Source organism: Dermacentor silvarum, chromosome 1, assembly GCF_013339745.2.
Source record: "Dermacentor silvarum isolate Dsil-2018 chromosome 1, BIME_Dsil_1.4, whole genome shotgun sequence".
Lineage (NCBI taxonomy): Eukaryota > Metazoa > Arthropoda > Arachnida > Ixodida > Ixodidae > Dermacentor > Dermacentor silvarum.
The window spans coordinates 129,724,792-129,744,969 of NC_051154.1; the positions used below are offsets into that span (position 1 = coordinate 129,724,792).

Here is a 20,178-nt window from a genome sequence, read left to right on the forward strand (position 1 = left end):
CACGAGACAAAACGATAAACGGTACCGTAAAGTTTTTGAACTCATACAACTTCGAGATACCAAAGCCTGAATCCACAAAACGTTTTCGTTCGTAAGTGCTATTCGTCATTGGCTGGCCACATTCACTGATGTGTCCAGTATCGAAATTGGTTGGAATTTGTTCTTAAGAACAATTCTATAGCGTAAGAGCTTCTTTTGAATACGGGCCCTGACGTCACAAAGCTGTTGCCTGGGCTAAAAAAATTGAAAAGACTTGCTTCTTCAAGCATTCTTCTCTTCCTCGCTCGTGTAATGAATGACTTGCAATTGACCAAACGGCATCTTAATTTTTCCGGAACGTTTCTTTATTGTCATCCTACAAAGATAAGTTTTCCTATACATAAAATGATTTTCTTTGGGAAATATGCCCCTTCTTAAGTGCTGCTTTCTTGAAGCTGTTCAGATAGGAGGCAGATCATGCAAATATAGTCTCCTCCCATACGTTCGTCCCAATAGTTGCCGATGTTCCCGGAGTATACGACGAATACAACCTTGTGTCGACGCTCTTCGCGCTAGAGGCGATGCGCCGCTTAGGACAAGAAGAGGGGCTCATTTGAGCGAATGTGTGACCGTTGGCTCAAAAAAAAAATTAAAGTGTAAGAGAACCAAACAAAGTAGTTATATGGTAGTTCGGGACCATGGCGGCCCTCTTTCCACGGTCAGTGGTCACACTTTCCTGCGTGGCAGGCCTCGTGGTACACGCGGTGGGCTTCGTGCACTCCGTTGTCTGCCGCGTACTTGATCAGCTTTTTGGCCTCCCTGTAATAGAACAGCTTCGGTGAACACAGGAACATAACATTCGTGCCCCATTCCGGGTAGCTCGTCTGCTACCCCGCCCCACAATGGCTGCTCCACTTGGGCATGTCTATTCTTAAGCATGCCTCAATGCAGAACGGGATGACTGCATCCTTACAGTTAAATGCAGCGCGTCGCGGTGAACCGTTCAACTCATCAATATTCCGGTTTGTCGCGCAATCGTCGCTAATTGTCGAAAAAGTAAGTTACGTACTGCTTGCCAGTACCTGACTGCGCACTACGGCGGTAGCAGAAGTACTAAACTCGGGAGTGAGTGAGTACGAACTTTATTGAGGTCCTGAGGAGAAAGAATTAAAGCGGGGCCGGAGGCCCCGCCAATCAATCCGGTGGCTCCACCCAGGTCGGGGCCGGTAGACAGAGTCCTTCGGCGACGGCCCGGGCCCTCTGTACAGCCTTGAGCTGAGCGATGAGCTCTGTGCTTCTGAGCGCTGAGTCCCAGGAGGACTGGTCAGGAAAGTCCGTGTCCGCGTTGGCAGGGCACAGCCAGAGCATGTGTTCGAAGTTGTTGTCGTGGCCGCAGTGTGGGCATGCAGTAGGAAGGTCAGGATTGATCCTGCTTAGTGTTGTTGGTGTGATGTATGTCCTAGTCTGCAACTGTCTGTAAGTGACGGCCTGTGCTTTTTTGAGGTTTTGGTGAGGAGGAGGAAAAATTCTTCGTGCTAACCTATGATTTGAAGTGATTTCGTGGGACAAACTGGGGACAAAGAGCGAGAATACACAGGATGCGGCGCTGCATGCCGTGTCTTCGTGTTGTTTTTCCTGAGTGTGGCGTTGCTTGTTCTCATATGTGTGCCAACTAGCTGACCCAGTCGCATTTCCGGTAGCGCCTCTTTATGGATATAGAGTCTGTCACCACGTGCATGAAAGTGCAGTGTCCCTAACAAACGTAAGAAGAAGGCGTAGTACCTCTCTTTGGATGATCTGGTGACCTTGTGGAAACACGCGTACCAGGCGTTGTGCGAAATCGTGTGGGAAACCTCTTCTTCCCATGGCGTCAACTCGAATGTTTCGCTCCGCAGTGTAACGTCGGAAGGACCATATCAATTGCTCCGCGTCGCGCATCTCTCGGCAATTTCCACGGAGCGGGGAAGACGTGATCCCTGACTTAAATGTCCAAGCTGCCGTGTACGCCGAACCAGTTCTGATTCGAAAAAGCAGTGTGACCTCCGAGCGCGTTAGCCTCTTGATCATGCAGGGCCCATGCGATGGGATCCAAAGTGTCCACAAAAATGACGGTGAATGGCCTCCTTTGTTAGATGGGAATTTTTAGGTACTTTCACTTTTGTGGGGCTTCATAACGCTACACGTGCGATAGAGTCAACTTTTTCTTTTCGGAAAAGGCCAACGTCTGAAGGTATACATTGAAATTTGACTGTAAATCCCTTGTTCTTGAGGTCTTTTAAAATATCGAGAGATTGTGAACTGAATTTGTTTGACGGATAACCACGCGACAACTGAAGAAGTGCGCACTTTGGGTCGTCAAGGATGATCACATTCTGGGCGGAACATCTCTTCAGTTTCCTCAGAGCAGCAGTTATAACACCTCCCTCTGCGCCTGTCGATGAAACCAGGCTGTCTAGTCGCCCGCCCAGCTCAAGTCGAGGGTCGGAATACAAAATGCAGCAGCACAACTATTTTGAATGCGCCTCAGTTGTGAGGAATGGGACAAGCAATTCAAACAGCATATTAATCGAGCGTGTGCAGAAAAAGTTCGTGAGCATATATGTATAAACACCGTTTTCTATTACACAGGTTCCTCAGAAGACGCCCATGGAACATAGACCCTTACACGTGTCTGCCTGTTTGAGCAGACACTCCCCTCTCCACAGAATGCAAAGCCTATATACAACTGCCAATCGTTTTCCCTATCTTGATATCTTTCAAGACATGTCTTTTCTGTTCCTAGCTTCGCACTTTCCCTTGAGCCTTCTTTCTAGCTGCACTGCTCTCCGGTCTTCTCGTACTTTCTCTCCTACCGTATATGTACCCGGTCTCTAAATCTTGTGTTATTGCTGGATTGTTGCTGATTATGTACCTGTTTATCCTGTTCTTTTATGTTGTTGTTTGTTTTTGCTCTTGTATGTCATAACTTTTGGTCGTAGTTGTTTTACCTCTTTACGTTTTTTGTTTGTGTTTCTCTGTGCGTTAGTATTTAGACATTCGGTTGTTACTGGGCACGCTAAATAAATTTATTATTATTATTATTATTATTATTATTATTATTATTATTATTATTATTATTATTATTATTATTATCCCAATTCTCACTTTTTGTTTATCTTTTCCCTCTTTGTTTGCTTACATTATGTTGTAGTAGTCGTTTTATGAACTGTATGCGTGCGCTAGCACTTAAACCTTAGGGTTGCTTCGCTGCACGTTAAATAATAATAAATAAATAAATAAATAATAAATAAATAAATAAATAAATAAATAAATAAATAAATAAATAAATAAATAAAAGACTGACAGACAGACCGACCGACCGACCGACCGGCTATCGGGGGTGGATGAGGAGTCCCGGCCCCTCGAGGCCGCAGAGACAGGTCCGTGTCAAGCAGCATCGCAAGTAAGGTATGTCACTATGGTGACAGGCCTCTGCAGTGCCAGAATTAACCACCTTGGAGAACGCCCTCACGAAGCTCAACTTTGTGTCTTTTAACGCGCGATGAAGATATACGCTAAAGAGACACTACTTATTGAGGCGCGAATCCTAATGTGAGCTGCAATAAATAAATGTTCGAATAAGCAACAGAAAGTTCTTATACACTGCTTATTTGTCTTCAGTGGTTGTCAAAACACGTAGACCTCTTCTCACGCGTCACTGCGGGCCTGCTACAGTATAGCGCGATGATGAATTTTGCAGTTTTGACCCTTTGCGATTCTTTAACGTGCGCCTGCACAAGCTTTCTCTCTCTTTCTCTTTTTAACCTGCGACCTCGTGCTCCGCAGCATACCTCCGTATACCTATATATGTGACACCATGGCGGACCAGCCCCGGTGGCCCAGAGGCTGTGGCGTTGCGCTACTGAGCTCAAGGTGGCCGCATTTCGAAGGGGGGCAAGTAAAAAAAATAATTAAAATAACCCGGCCATGTACTTAGCTTTAGGCGCCCGCTAAAGAACTACAGGTCGTCAAAATAATCCGGAGTCACTCAATATGGCGTGCCTCATAATCCGATGGTGGTTTTGGCACGTATGACGCCATAATTTCATTAAATTAAACCATGGCGGGTTTCTGTAATTCTGGACCGCGATGCGTTTTCCGATGCTATTTGCGCGTTTCGTGCTTCGTCAGAGGTTAGAACGACGTTCCACCCGCGCTATCAATGGGATCAGCCGGCCGTGACCAGTGGACGACAAGAGTGGCATACAGAATCGAGCGGAAGGCACCGCTGCAAAATCGCGACCCGGAATTATAGGTCAAGTAACCTGCGGAACAAGCGGTCATGTCTTTTGAACAAGCTAGCTTCCAAATCTCTAGCAAATGTTTGAAAAGGAAATAGGAGAAACGTACCTACACGCATCTCATGCTGGAAGTGCAGATACGGTAAGTTGGTGTGCCTGAGCCATCACCAAATTTCCAAAATTCATAAATGGCACAATAGACTGAATACGGGCTTCCCGAGTAGGCGATAAATCGTTAAACACTGGCTAGCCAACAAGCAGCGCACATATGGACGACTCCCTTGTTCATTTCCTCTTCATCCACGTCATTGCCAGCAATATATATATATATATATATATATATATCGTCCAAATAAATCGGCATGTTCATTAGGCATTCCACCTACACAAAGTGCAGTACTATAGTTCACTATGCCAGTACGATGTGGCATTGGGCTAGATGGTGACCAACAGATTTTAACAGGCTGAGCGCGTAAGAAACGCCACAGAGAAGGCGCACAACAACGGGGCGCTCCGGGCGGACTTGGCGGCCAAATCCAGGAAGAATACCGCACAGCGGTGCAAGCTTGCGTGCTCCTGCCTGCCACCGGCGTAGAACAACATGGACTTATCACCTGACTGCGTCGGACAGGTCGCAATAAAGAGCCGCCGAGGGAGAAGAATAAAAAAGACGCGACGAGACGAATCTCGCTCTCTTCTCTTATTTTTCTGATTGAAAATTCTGCTTGCTTGGTATGTTTCTTTTTTCTTTTCTTTCTTTCGATCTTTGCCTTAATATGTAAATAACTGTTCAGTTAGGTTTACCAACGAAAGCGCCAGCTCGGCATCAACACGAGACGGGGCAGCGGGGACATGCGGAGCTTGGCCTGGCAAAGAGACGTCGAGGCATTCTGGATCGACCAAACCCTTCCTGGTCTTGAATAGTGCATAGGGTGGTGTTGGGTGACGCGAATCGATATCACTGACATAGGTGTTTGTGTTGCAATTAATAATTATGATATTGCACGCAATTCGTTCGCGAGTGCATACGCAATGCCATGTATATATATTCTTACCCTTTTTTCACATCGGTAGCAAATCCCTGCATGTGACCTACAGCCAAGTTGTACGCCGAATGTGCGTGCCCTTGGTCAGCCGCCTTTCTGAACCAGTAGAATGCCATGCTGCTGTTCTTAGGCACACCGTTTCCTGCGAGAGAAAATAATATTGTCTGGAAGAATTGTCGCAATCACGATAACGAGCAGCGGCAATGTGTGCTGTACCTGCCCAATTCTGAGGCTGTACGAATCGCACATGATAAGACGATGCACCTCAAGCCTTCACCTATATTGACACGTATAGATGTTTATCTTTCACCGGTGGCCGCTTTCCACCGGCTAACAAATGTTAAACGTTATCGCTCGGCGCAGGACGCGCCTGTATCGGAAGTTTCTAGAACGCTATCGATGCTTCTTTCCATTGCTTGTTTTCACCGACGCTTATGTTATCTGATTGCATGACTGACGCGAATTCTCTAGAACTTTCTGGAAGACACACGGGCATCAGGGATTAATCTAGAACCTTCGATGACTCAGGTATAAAAGCCGACGCGTTTCGCCGCTGATCAGATTTTCGACGATTGCCGACTGTGTTCGCCGTTATCGTTGTGCTTTGAGTGTACCTTGCTTTTGTGGGCACAGGTTCGCCCAATAAACAACCAGTTTCGTTGTACACAGTTTTACGACTGTTTTCTTCAGCGTCACTACTACGTGACAATATAGTAATGGCAAGGCCGATCGAGGATCGTCCTCGCCCCTTTTTATTCAAACTTTGTTGTTTTATATATTACAAATATGTGCTTAATATGTTTCATAATAGTATGTTTCATCATCATAACCTGTATTTATGTCCACTGCAGGACGAAGGCCTCTCCCTGCGATCTCCAGTTACCCCTGTCTTGCGCTAGCCGATTCCAACTTGCGCCTGCAAGTTTCCTAACTTCACCACCCACCTAGTTTTCTGCCTTCCGCGACTGCGCTTCCCTTCTCTTGGTATCCATTCTGTAACTGTAATGGTCCACCGGTTACCCATCTTACGCTTTTACATGGCCTGCCCAGCTCCATTTTTTTCTCTTAATGTCAATTAGAATATCGGCTATCCCCGTTTGCATGTTCTCTGATCCACACCGCTCTCTTCCTGTCTCTTAACGTTAGGCCCAACATTTTTCGTTACATTGCTTTTTGTGCGGTCCTTAACTTGTTCTCGAGCTTCTTTGTTAACTTCCAAGTTTCTGCCCCATATGTTAGCACCGATAGAATGCAATGATGGTACACTTTCCTCTTCAACGACAGTGGTAAGCTCCCAGTCAGGATTTGGTAATACCTGCCGTATGCACTCCAACCCAATTTTATTCTTCTGTAAATTTCCTTCTCATGATCAGGGTACCCTGTGAGTAATTGATCTAGATAAACGTACTCCTTTACAGACTCTAGAGGTTGACTGGTGATCCTGAATTCTTGTTCCCTTGCCAGGCTATTGAACATTATCTTTGACTTCTGTATATTAATCTTCAACCCCACTCTTACACTTTCTCGGTTAAGGTCCTCAATCATTTCTTGTAATTCGTCTCCATTGTTGCTGAATAGGACTATGTCATCTGCAAACCGAAGGTTGGTGAGATATTCAGCGTTGATCCTCACTCCTAAGCCTTCCCAGTCTAAGAGCTTGAATATTTCTTCTAAGCATGCAGTGAATAGCATTGGAGAGATTGTGTCTCCATGCCTGACCCCTTTCTTGATAGGTAACTTTCTACTTTTCTTGTGGAGAACCGAGCTACCGGTGGAATCTTTGTAGATATTTGGCAAGATTTTCACGTATGCCTCCTGGACTCCTTGATTACGCAATGCCTCTATGACTGCTGGTATCTCTACTGAATCAAATGTATTTTCATAATCTGTGAAAACCATATAGAGAGCTTGATTGCACTCCGCAGATTTCTCGATTACTAATTGATTGATGACATGGATATAATCCATCGTAGAATATCCCTTACTGAAGCCAGCTTGTTCTCTTGGTTGACTCAAGTCAAGTGTTGCCCTGATTCTATTGGAAAGTACTTGGTGAATATTTTATACAATACTGAAAGCAAGCTAATGGGTCTATAATTCTTCAATTCTTTAACGTCTCCCTTCTTATGGATTAGTATAATGTTGGCATTCTTCCAGCTCGCTGGTACACTTGAAGACGTGAGGCATTGCGTATAAAGGGCCGCAAGCTTTTCAAGCATAATATCTCCTCCATCTTTAATTAAATTGACTATTATTGCATCTTCTCCACGAGCTTTTCCTATGGTCCAGGAGATGCTTAATAGTATGTTTAATATGCGCTTAACAGTATGACTCATTTTTGCTGCATAGATGCAAGTCTGTCTAAGGATCAGTTACGATAGGCACTTATCCCTGCCTCACGCGAGCACCAACTGTCACATGGCGAGTTTCATCGTGTGCGTGCCATCACTTGGGCATTGAGAAAACCGCAATGACGCCCTCACAACGCTTCATCGCGTTGTTTGTTTACTTATTTACATCTTAGTAATTTGACGGTATAAATTCCTGGTGTAATTGAATTACGAAAAGGCGTTCGATGTAGCGGAGATACCAGCCGTCATGGAGGCATTGTTGAGTAGTCAGAGGATTCCTAGAGGAACCATTTACGTAAATATATTGGAAACTATCTACACAGATTCCACAGCTACTATAATTCAAGAAAAGCAACGAAATAGCGATTAAAATGATGTCAGGCAAGGATACACAATCTCTCCAATGCTATTCACTACATGCTTGAAAGAAGTATTCAAGCCGTCATACTTGGAAGACTTCAACGTTTTATCACTGGCTTTACTCAACAATAAAATATAACAAAAAAAAACATAGACGTTTCGCTACCTATGCGGGTGGCATCGTCAGTACACAAATGGCAACAAATGGGAAAATACATCCTATTTATGTATGATACTGCCGTAAACATCCGGCAGGGGGCCACGGTTGGAATTGCATTCAGATCAATAGCAACGGGTAAACCATGATTCCACAAATTTTCTTGTGCCCCATCGGTGTTCCCGTGCTAACGTGGCTGTATTATCAAAATCGAACATGTGTCCTTTAGTTAAACAATGATCCACCCGTTCTGTCTTTACACGTGTGGCATGCGTCGCTTTCGTAGCGTCCCTTAAGTGTTCCTTGAGTCGAGTGCGACGTCGCCGCCCCGTCTCGCCAATGTAGCTGGCACCACAGTCCGAGCAGTTGACCTTGTAGACGACACCACTTTGCTCGTCGGGAGGTGTGCGGTCCTTTGGCTTCGGGAACACGTTTGCCAATGTGTACGAGGGTTTGAACACAGTTCGAACACCCAAAGGCCGTAAAGCCCTGTGCACTGCGTCTGATACACCGCGGACATACGGAATGCACACAAAGGAAGCCGGCCTTTCGGCCTTGCTCTCGCGGGATCTCTGCATGCGGCGTCGCGTATCACTAACAAAGCGCTGAGGGTAACTCCGTTTATGCAAAAGAGCGACAACATTAGTTAATTCTTGCTCCTTCAATGTTTGCGTTGACGACCACGGCATGTTTGTGTTCTGTAGGGTGGTGAGAGTCAAAACTCAGCACACTCCCGCTATCGCAAGATTTGCGATATACGGCTGTCTCCACTGAACCTCCTTCGCTCCGACGTACCAGCACATCTAGAAAGGCTAGGCTGCCACTATTCTCTGTCTCGCATGTAAATTGGATGGCATGGTGGACAGCATTAAGGGCCTCATGCAGGGCAAGCAGGTTTTTCTTTTCGACAATGGCAAATGTGTCATCTACATAGCGACAATACATTTTGACAGGGAAGGGCAAGGACGTCATCACAGTCGTTTCTACGTGTTGCATTAACAGATCAGCCACGATTACAGAAACAGGACTGCCCATCGGGACGCCTTCTATCTGGTGATATATGGTTCCGGCAAACGTTAAATATGTTTGCTTCAAGCAGAACCTAAGCAGAATCATGATGTCATCGACAGTGAGAGAAGTGCGGCTTTCTAACGTACAGTCATCCTGCAGGCGTTTCTCAATAATATCCGTAGCCAACGCTATCGGCACATTCGTGAACAAGGACACGACATCGTAAGACATGTGCACCATAACATCCTCATCCCGAAGCTGGTGCTGACGTACCGCGGTAACAAATTCTTTAGAATTCTTGACCGTGAACGTGCTCCCTTCGCAAGTGGCTTCAAAATTACAACCAAAAGCTTAGACAAGTTGTATGTCGGCGATCCAACAAAAGAAACAATAGGACGTAGGGGTCAGCCGTCTTTGTGAACTTTTGGCAACCCGTACGCTCTCGGCGTCGCTCCGTCAGACGAAAAGAGGCGACGGTATAGCGTCTGGTCGACCCTTCATTTCGTTTTTAACCTGCGCAAATAGTCGACCAACTGCCTTTCGCAATTGGAAGTGGGGTCGTGCTGCATCTTCTGAAGGTGCAGAGGATCATCCAGAAGCAGTTGCATTTTTCTATCATAGTCCTTGCGGTTCATTATTACAATACCTCTGCCCTTATCAGCTTCGAGGACCACGACAGATGCATCAGACTTCAGGTCATCAAGCACAGCGCGCTCTTTACTAGTTAAATTCGACTGAGGCGTCTGGGCATTTGCCAAAATGTTCACAATGCGGCTACGAGCAAGGCTTACAGTTGCACCATCTTTCATGTGACGGAAACATTCTTCCGTTTCTACTATGATATCGCGTTTCGGAATAAACCGCGGTGCGATAGCAAAGTTCATCCCTTTCGACAGAACACTCACTTGGTCTTGTGACAGCCAACCTAAGTAGAGTGGTCGATGTATTTCTTCAAAGGGCCAATTAAGAAGGGTACATCCGTAACTGTATCAGATTTTTTTGTTATATTTTATTGTTGAGTATTCAGAAAGGTTGTGCACACTTGTAGCCTCAAAATTTCCTTGCGGTAGACTGGGGAGCAAGGTAGCCAATTTTTTGTTGGGGGCATGCGTGTACTTTTCCCGTTCGAGAAGTTCCGCCTTCGCTCTTGCTTCCAGAACCTCACTGAAGTCGGCAACGTGTAGCTTTGCACGAATACATGTTTCAAATGTACAGATTTGACGTCTTGTCTGGTTAATTTGCTGCTTGTTTTCTTGAATACGGGCTTTTAAGCTATTCCGGCTGAAGTCTCTTGCAAGCTAGCTTGCGTCCGTAGGGCATGTTGACCAGTGTCCGGCAGTGCAGGCTTTTGAGAACAACGTTGCTGTTTAGACACTTGTAGTTCAAACGCAGGTGGCATTCATGGAGGGCAATCTTCGTAGAGTGGTCGATGTATTTCATCAAAGGGCCAAGAAGGGTACATCCGTAACTTATGTATCGGATTTTTTTGTTATATTTTATTGTTGAGAAAAGCCAGTGATAAAACGTTGAAGTATGAGTTCCCCTGGCTTTTGGAACATTTTCCCCCATACTTGGAAGAGTATATATCTGTGAGGATCAATGGAGAACATCTGAGCAACCTGCGGTTTCCAGATGACATTGTTTTGTTCAGCGACGCTGGAGATGACTTACGACAAATAACTGAAGAACCTATCCAGCACTCTAATGGTAGCTTTGCGGATTAACAGATTAATTCCCTTATAACTTTTCTCTCTCTGTCTTGCGGATTAATATGCGCAAAACTAAGGTAATGTTCAATAGCCTGGAAAGCGAATAAGCGTTCATGGTTGCATTATCAAAATCGAACATGTGTCCTTTAGTTAAACAATGATCCACCCGTTCTGTCTTTGCACGGAGCCTCTAGGAAATGTGCAAAAACACTACGCTTATCTAGGCCCGGGTCGAGAGAAAGAAATTTGCAATCTTTAGATAAAAATAGGCTGGAGCTCATATGGAAGGCACTATACCCAGTCATAGAGTTTTTATTGTGAAGCACTTCTTCTTTCTGGGGTTTTACGTGCCGAAACCAGTTCTGATTATGAGGCACGCCGTAGTGGAGGGCTCCGGATTAATTTTGACCACCTGGGGTTCTTTAACGTGCACTACAACGCAAGCACACGGACGTTTTTGCATTTCGCCTCCATCGAAATGCGGCCGCCGCGGCCGGGATTCGATCCCGCGATCTCGTGCTCAGCAGCGCAACACCTTTGCTGACTGAGCTACCCCGGCGGGTGATCGTGAAGCACTCATATGCAGTACGTTTTAGCATAAGTTATTGGGGTTCAACTACAGTGTACCACCTACAGGGTGTTTCACGTTACTTGAACCAGAATTCGACTCAGAGAAGCCGCTGAAATTATCCGGCGTCGATGTAGACATACTGCGACTGCTACTATGAAGAACACTTCTACTTCCGTTACCAACACCAGCGCCTTGCACAGCTGATGTTGTGGGCACGTCGGGGACAGAAGCCGGAAAGCCTGACTGTTAGAAGGGATGGCCTGCGCTTTCGTATGCATCGCCTGCCAAGAAGTCGTAGCGCGCGCACTGTCCCTGCTCTGACTCGCAGTACACCCGATGAAACGACATTGCAGATCTACAGGTTATATATCTGTACGGCGATCATTATAATGGACATTGTCCGTGCGCTTTAAAACAACTAGCACACTACTTCGGCTCAAAGTACTATACACTGAGAGCAGTGCTGGCATCCAAAGAGTTGAGGAAATAGTACACAAGCTGTCATCATTTCGTATACAGAAGATATGCATAACAAAACTGGCTCAGCACATGACATGATGCGCATCCTTTTAACAGCTGGCCTGTAAACAACTGCGTGAGGGGCCTGTGTGACGGGGGGGGGGGGGGGGGGGGGGGGGGGAGGGGGGGGGGGCTGACGTCACTACGCACTTTCCCGTCTGGAATGCAACAATTCAAAGCGTGTTTTCAAAGTACGAAGTGCGCATGTCTATCGCACATATGTGACCACCCCGGCATCCAGCGTAAGCGAGACAACGTCGTTGTGAAGATAGCAAGGCGCTGTGGTTGCCATTGTTGGGTGACAACTGCAGTGAGCAGCCTTCATTCCTTGTTTACTATGCAGCCCGAAACTACCTCTTAATAAGAAAGGTTAGGCTTCCAAGGACAAGCGTTGCTTTCCTCTTTAATGCTAATGCTGTCTTCTGCAGTTTTACTGTTTTGTAGGGTTTTTAATAATATCACCTGTTTATTCCTTTTGTGAAATTTATTCTCAACATATTGCAGCTGTATTGGCATGTCTCGCACTTTGCAGTGCACCCATCTTTCTGTGCTTGCGTTCATCGAACGTTGCGAAAAAAAAAGTGTGCATGTGCTTACTGAGAATATGACTTGAAAATAAAATGTTTCGTCTCTTCCAACACTTGTCATGTTTATTTAAAATGTCTGCATAAACACACAGTGGCATCGTGTGCTTGCTGCTCTGGCGGTACAGCTTACACGAAGCTACTCGATCCATGCAAGCAACGCGTTAAAAAAAAAAAATCAAGATATAGCCTCCGGGACGAGCACTCTCACAGAAGCAATCCTGGAGGCCGTGTAATTTTTCTAATCGCCAGAAAATAGCCTTCGAGATTAGAACATAGCCTTCGATAATCTCTGAGTCTGTAGATTCCACACACCCGCTAGGTGCGCTGCGAACCCAAATCAGCTCTCACGAGTGAAGCCGACGGGAGCGGACGTGTCGAGTCGAGGTGCCATTTCAGCGCAGCAGGAGCAGCGTGCCAAAGAGATAAGTTTTGTTATTTTATATTTCACTTTTTGGTTTTTTTAGGAAGGTTAGCTTAGCCAAACAATCTTTATAAATTATTTTAATGCTTTCTCACTTTCTTGGTCTTCTCGCTTAGATAAAAGTAGGTAAAAAAAAAAAATTTTTTTTTTTCTTTTCCACATCTACGCCTTGTTAGTACGAGATGATGGTTGGTACTAGGGGGAACCCACGCGTGCGTTGTTCTGAGTGCGAGCGTTCCTACGCGCTGGAAGAAACGCGGTTTAAATCAGCACGCGAAGCGAATGGTGCAGATTTTATCTGTAGGATGTGTGTGCTAGGGTCGCGGCTAGACCGCCTAGAGCAAGACAAGGATAAGTTAGCTAAGCGGGTTGGAAAGCTAGAAAAGGAACTTCAAATCGAGCAGAAGCAGAGGAAGGAGGCAGAAGAAAAGCTAGCTAACGCAGAAATCCAGCTGAGCGCCACCATTCTGCAAAGCAATGATGAACGCATCGAGGCGAGCACCGCGAACGGAGCTGGCTCCGATGCGAGTGTAGAGACAGCCGAACCCGCCACGCCGGTAAGCAGTGGCGCAAACGTCAGTGATAGTCACGAAGGGGATACCACTGACGCGGCCGGGGAAGAAAACAAAGCCAAGGGCAAGAATAAGAAAGGAGGGGAGGGCATTGTGACTTCGGGGGCAGCTTTCGGCGGTGAGGGGGAAGGAAAGCGTCGAGTTGTCTTTGTTGGGGATTCCAACATGCGTAAAGTAGAACCGGCGATAGCAGAGAGGGTAGGGGCAGACGAACGAGTCCAGGTTAGCGCGCTTCCGGGAAAGCCGATTAGAGAGGTGATCGCGAAGGCCAAGGAACGCATGTGGGACACAATGGAGGAGAGACACCTAGTGGTGATAATGGGCGGAGTGATTGACGTACTGAACGGACGAGCAGCAGGAATCACAAAGCAAATAGCCAAAGGGGTCACCGACCTGCGGAATGTTTCAAAAGAAGTACAAATCGCGGTGTGCACGGTGCCAGAGGTTGAAAGGCAGGGTTATAAAATTGAAAGGGCAGTTCTTGCAGTAAACAGGGAAATTTGGACTCTAGCTAAAGCAATGAATTTTACGGTCATTGACATCAACCGTGAAGTGCACCGAGCAGGCCGCGAAGGCGCTTTTGTGCGTGACGGGATACATTTTAGTGAAAGTGTAGCAACACCGGTCGGAAATCGATTCGCGGCACGAGCTGTAGCTTTTTTAGGCGGGCCCCAGGCAATCAGGAAGCAGGATTAGGTATTGAACATAGCGAAACACCAGTAAAGGGCAGAATTAGGCGACCAGGAGTCAGGAAAAGACGCAGAAAGGATAAGAATAGAGAAGGTAAAATTTGCTACATTAACATGCAGGGTGGTCGTAAGCAGGAAAAATGGCTGGAAATTCAAACGCAACTGAATGATGAAGCGATTAGTGTGTACGCCTTGACCGAAACGCATCTACGAGATTTGGAGCAGCCGCCGGTTATTGACAACTTTGTATGGGAAGGGTGCAACAGAATGACCGGGTCAAGGAAAGGCGGAGGCGTAGGCGTACTAATTAGGCGAGGTCTGAAGTGGCGAAGGGTAAACGAGACATGTAAAGAGCATTTATGGATTAGTGGTACATGGCAAGGTAAAAAGACGTGGCTGGGAGTAGCTTACCTGTGGACAGGTAGTGATAGCAGGGAAAAAAATAAGGAATTGGTCGATTGCATTAGAAGCGATATTAATGAGTTCAGTAACTCGGGCCAGGTGATATTAGTGGGAGATATGAACGCGCACATGGACGATTTAGACGGATATACTGATTACAACGGCTCTCTAGTGCTGGATTTGTGTGATGAACAGAACCTTATAGTAGTTAACAGGGAGAATAAGTGTCATGGACAGGTAACGTGGCAATGCGGAAACAGGCAGTCATGTATCGACTACGCCTTAGTCTCAGAAATGGTCTACGAACAACTGGACCAAATGATAATAGACGAAAATGGAAAAAATAGCCTGGGAAGCGATCATAGACGTTTAGCATTAAAGTTTGGGAGAGATACCAGCTCAGAACATGAACCAATAGCCTCAGAGTTTTTAAAAATGAATGACGAGCAAATAACAGAGATCGCAAACAACATAGAGAAGAAAATTGAGGCTTTTCCTACAGCAGTCTGGGAATATAAGGAACTGGTGGAGGTTATGCAGCATGAAATAAGGCGGACACGGCAATACAATTGTTGGATTGGAAAGAGGAAACCACGTAAGTGGTGGAACAAGGAAATTAAACAAGCTATAGAAGAGCGTAAAGAGGCATCTAGGGTTCATCGAGAAGCCAAAAAGTTGGGATTACAAGAAGAAGAGGTGCTCCTTAGATGGAATACATACCGAGAAAAGAAAAGGGTTGCGAGTGAGCTCGTGCAAGAGAAAATTAAATGCGCAAGTGAACGTTGGGTGCATAACATTCACAAAAGAGACAAAGGCGCCCCAAAAAGATTCTGGAACCATATAAAAGCACTCGGAGCTCCAACTAGAAACTCGCAAACGGCTATAAGGGATGAAGACGGTAACATCTATGAAGGCGATGATGCGCTGCGGTACACCACAGACGTTATCAGGCATAACTTCGGGACGAGAAAAAGCGTAGTTCAGACAACAGATCCAGCAACAACAGAGAGGCCTGAGAGATCAAAATTCAGCATAGAAAGCTTTTATTGGAAAAAGGCAGCAGAAAATGTCCCTAACAACACGGCAGCAGGACCCGATGAAATCCCAATACAGCTAATCAAAAACCTCGGTCCAAAAAGCAAGGCACTGCTGACTAATGCCATAGAGCAAGTGATTAGAACAAAGAATATTCCCGTTGGATGGCGTGAAAGCAAGATGAATCTTATCTACAAAGGCAAAGGAGATAAGGAAAAGACGAGCTCGTACAGGCCAGTTACAGTAACGTCGATGATATATAGAATGGCAATGCAAGCCATAAAATTAGAACTGTCGAAGTGGGTGGAGGAAAACGGTGTATTGGGGGAACTACAGAATGGGTTCAGGCCAGGCAGACGCTTAGAAGACAATATGTTTGTACTAACTCAGTGCATAGAGATTTCAATAGCTCAGAAAAGACCTTTATGGATAGCATTTCTAGATATTAAAGGAGCTTATGACAACGTAGACAGGGAATTGTTGTGGGATATTCTTCAATACGAAGGCATAGATGACGATTTCGTGGAGCTGCTGAGGGAGATATATCGAGACAACCAAGTACAAGTGGCATGGGAAGGCCGAAAAGGAAATGAAATGGTGGGAATTCACCAAGGATTGAAGCAAGGATGCCCTCTGTCACCATTGTTGTTCACGCTTTACGTCAAGGGCATAGAAAGACGACTGGAAAACAGCGAATTAGGTTTTGATTTATCCTACATGCGTAATGGACAAATGGTGCAACAGAAGATCCCTGGACTGATGTACGCAGACGACATTGTGCTAATAGCGGACAATAAAAAAGATTTACAGATACTTGCGAATATCTGTGGGAACGCAGCGACAAATCTAGGCCTTAAGTTTAGCACAGAGAAATCAGGGATTATGATCTTTAATGAGCACACGAGTAACTTCGTGGTGTCAATTCAACAGCAAGTAATACCCATAGTGAAGCAATATAAGTACCTCGGCGTACACATAAACGAAGGAAAGAATTACTCAAGCAACCACCAAGATAATCTGAAAATAAAGGGGAAGCAGAATGCAGCATTAATGAAACACAGAGCACTGTGGGGCCACAATAAGTATGAGGTGGTGCGTGGAATCTGGAAAGGAGTAATGGTGCCAGCGCTAACATTCGCAAATGCCATTATATGCTTAAAATCGGATATATTGGCGGGTTTGGAAGTTAACCAAAGATCAGTAGGCCGGTTGGCTTTGGGAGCACACGGTAATACGACAAATGAGGCAGTGCATGGAGACATGGGTTGGGCCTCTTTTGAAGTCAGAGAAGCACAAAGCAAAATTAGTTTTGAAGAAAGGCTCAGGAACATGGATGAAAATAAATGGGCGGCTAAAGTGCACAAGTATCTCTACATGAAAAGCGTGGACACAGAATGGAGGAAGAGGTCAAGGAAGTTGGCAACCAAGTACAGGATAATCGAAACTGTAAATAGACAACCAGGGGTCATCAGAAAGAAAGTGAGAGAAATAGAGACCGTGAATTGGATGCAAAGAATGGAAACGAAAAGGACAATGGAGATTTACAAGAATGAGAAGAAAGAAATTAGAAGGGAAAATCTGTACGATAACACAAAGGGCAGTGCCTTGCTATTTGAGGCTCGAGCCGGTTGCCTAAGGACGAAAACATATCGGAACAAATATTCGGAATTAGATGAGACATGTGTATGCTGCAGTAAAGATCCAGAGACCACTCAGCACATCCTAATGGAATGCGACGGGATCCACCCAGCGAGAACCGTAGGTAACGTGCAACTCCCAGAAGCGCTTGGGTTTAAAGTGGAAGGAAACATAAACAGATCAGCCGTAGAGATCAGCAAGAGACGATTAGAGTACTGGTGGAAAAAAAGTAGGGAAAAGATGGATGCGACCTGATCTCTTAAAATCATAGGCAGCGGTACAAGGTAAATTTTTGAAAAAGAAAAATAATGATAGGTATACAAAAATGCAAGATAAAGAACATGTATAGTATACCTGATTAAACCAAGCAGGCTAGGTGACTATTTGTCGCCGCCCCGTTTCAAAGGGGATGCCAATAAATCATCATCATCATCATCATCATCAGCTGCGAACCCAAATCGTTTTGAAGTCAGAGAAGCACAGAGCAAAATTAGTTTTGGAGAAAGGCTCAGGAACATGGATGAAAATAAATGGGCGGCTAAAGTGCACAAGGGGTCCCGCCTGCAGTTTTTACTTTGGGACCCCTTCCTGTATACTAGTCTATGTACTAATTTACTTATCAATAAATTACGAGAACGAGACCCTGATTGTAGCGTCTGTCACACTCCCGAGACAATAGAACACATACTTTGCGTGTGCCCTCAATATGCGACCGAGCGAAGGACACTAAAACGTAGTGTTGACTCTTTGGACTCCCGCCCCTTTTCGGAAGCCAAGATTTTAGGCGCATGGAGAAGCGTTGATCATGCCCAGCGCACCATAAGATCACTTCTGAACTTTATGTGTGAGACGGGCTTAGACGGTCGTCTCTAGGACCTGTGCAGTGTGCAGTGCGCGAAATGTGTTTGTGCGATGACGTTCTGTGCGGACAACACTACTCCTGCGTGTAGTGTGTGAAAAGTGCACAACCGCGTATTGGACAACGTGTGTAAATAGTAGCTCCTTGTACGATATCATAATCACCTGTCACCTACCTCTCTCTGTATCACCCACTTCCCCTTACCCCAGTGAGGAGTAGCAGGCTAGAGACACGCTCTCCAGGCCGACCTCTCCTCCCTTCTCTTCATTAAAATCTACTCTCTCTACTTATCAATAAAAATGAATTGAATTGAATTGAATACATGAAAAGCGTGGACACAGAATGGAGGAAAATGTCAAGGAAGTTGGAAACCAAGTACAGGATAATCGAAACTGTAAATAGACAATCAGGAGTCATCAGAAAGAAAGTGAGAGAAACGGAGACCGTGAATTGGATGCAAAGAATGGAAACAAAAAGAACAATGGAGATTTATAAGAATGATTTATAAGTGATCTTCTCGGATGAGTCGACTTTTACAACTTGCCAAGACCAACGGATGCGAGTTTGGCGAACCAGAGGCACACGGTAAGAAACTTTTCTTAATGCACGTTTGATTTTGCGAAGGATGGTCAAAAATATGATTTCCATGCAGTTACAAGCCAGCCAATGTGCAGGGAGTCACCGCGAGTGGCCGAAACTGCGTGAACGTGTGGGGCGCGGTGTCAAAGCATGGTCTCGGGCCTCTGCATCGCATAGAAGGTGCCCTTACAACGCAGCGATACTGCACAGAAATTTTGGACAATGTGTTGCTGCCCTACGCCCACAGCGTCTTTCCCGGTGCCGACTTTATGTTTCAACATGACCTGGCGCCGGTTCACACGGCAAAAGTTGTCAAGGAACATATAGAAAATCGCAGAATCAGCATGCTTCTCTGGCCGGCCAAAGGCGCTGACATGAACATCTGCGAAAATATATGGAGGTACATCATAGCAGCCACGGTGCGAAAACCTGTCCGCCCGACGACTGGGAACGAGCTGTGGGCAGCCGTTCGACAAGAATGGGAGGACCTTCGAGCGCATCATGACTTTGTGCCAACGCTGTACGCGTCACTGCCCTCTAGGATGGCAGAAGTCGTTTCCGCAAAGGGTTATAGACAAAATACTAACATCATCAAAGAGAAAATTATTCCTGCTTACTAATACTACTTCTAAACGGATCAATCTTTTGTTGAACTTGCACCAAATAAAAGTTCGGATGTTTGTGTTCCCTTGCCTGTTCGTTGTACGATAAGAACACAGCAGAAGGAAAACTAAACAAAGTGAAAAGCAATCACAATAACGCCAAGCATAAGAAGCACAACGTTCTGAATTAAAAGCATCAACATCGTGGTTTCTGTCATAATTTGGTTTCTATTGAGCGAAAAAAAACTGCTAGCAGACCACACACGCTCGCTACGATGGCGTAATGCGGACGAAAGGAGCCTACCCTCCCCGAGCATGCGCGCAGATATTGTGGCTGCCGTCTGACGGCGCTGGTGATATAGAAGGCCATGCGCTCCCGTGTTCACCCTCAAAAAAGATTGTGACTGTATACATATCGAAGTGCCGGGAACACGCACGGACAGTTGTAGCAGCGATCCGCGAACTTGGCCCCATATATTCGTTACATTCCTGAATATGCCAGTCACTATTTTTGCAGCCAACTACTGCACGCGTCTTCAATCCACATGATTCAAACCAGCATGAATGGAGCACAGTGCGTTAGCGAAAACTCAGTTGTATTTCCGACAGCTGATCGCACAGAAGCAAGGTAGAAGCGGTAATGCTTTCGTATTCGTGCGCTATCGCTGAGGCAACGTATGGCGCGCCGCCGCAAGCGCCATCTCGTTTCTCTAGAACAAACTGCTCCGCGAAAAGGGTCAATATGTTACTCTATGGTTATACATCGTAATATATGCGGCTGTACCCCAGTGCATGTTGGAACACACCGTGG

General features: G+C 45.7%; 1 protein-coding gene across 1 annotated transcript in view; it reads right to left on the reverse strand.

Moving 5' to 3' along the window:
• Positions 1-297: 297 nt before the first annotated feature.
• The window catches only part of LOC119436026 (uncharacterized), a 49,801-nt gene continuing 29,920 nt past the window's right edge, over positions 298-20,178 (reverse strand). Inside the window, exons 3-4 of the mRNA XM_037702759.2 lie at positions 5,315-5,447; positions 298-798 (exon numbers count right to left, since the gene is read on the reverse strand). Coding sequence (XP_037558687.2) covers positions 699-798; positions 5,315-5,447 — 233 coding nt within the window. The 3' untranslated portion in view covers positions 298-698. The remainder of the gene's footprint in view (positions 799-5,314; positions 5,448-20,178) is intronic.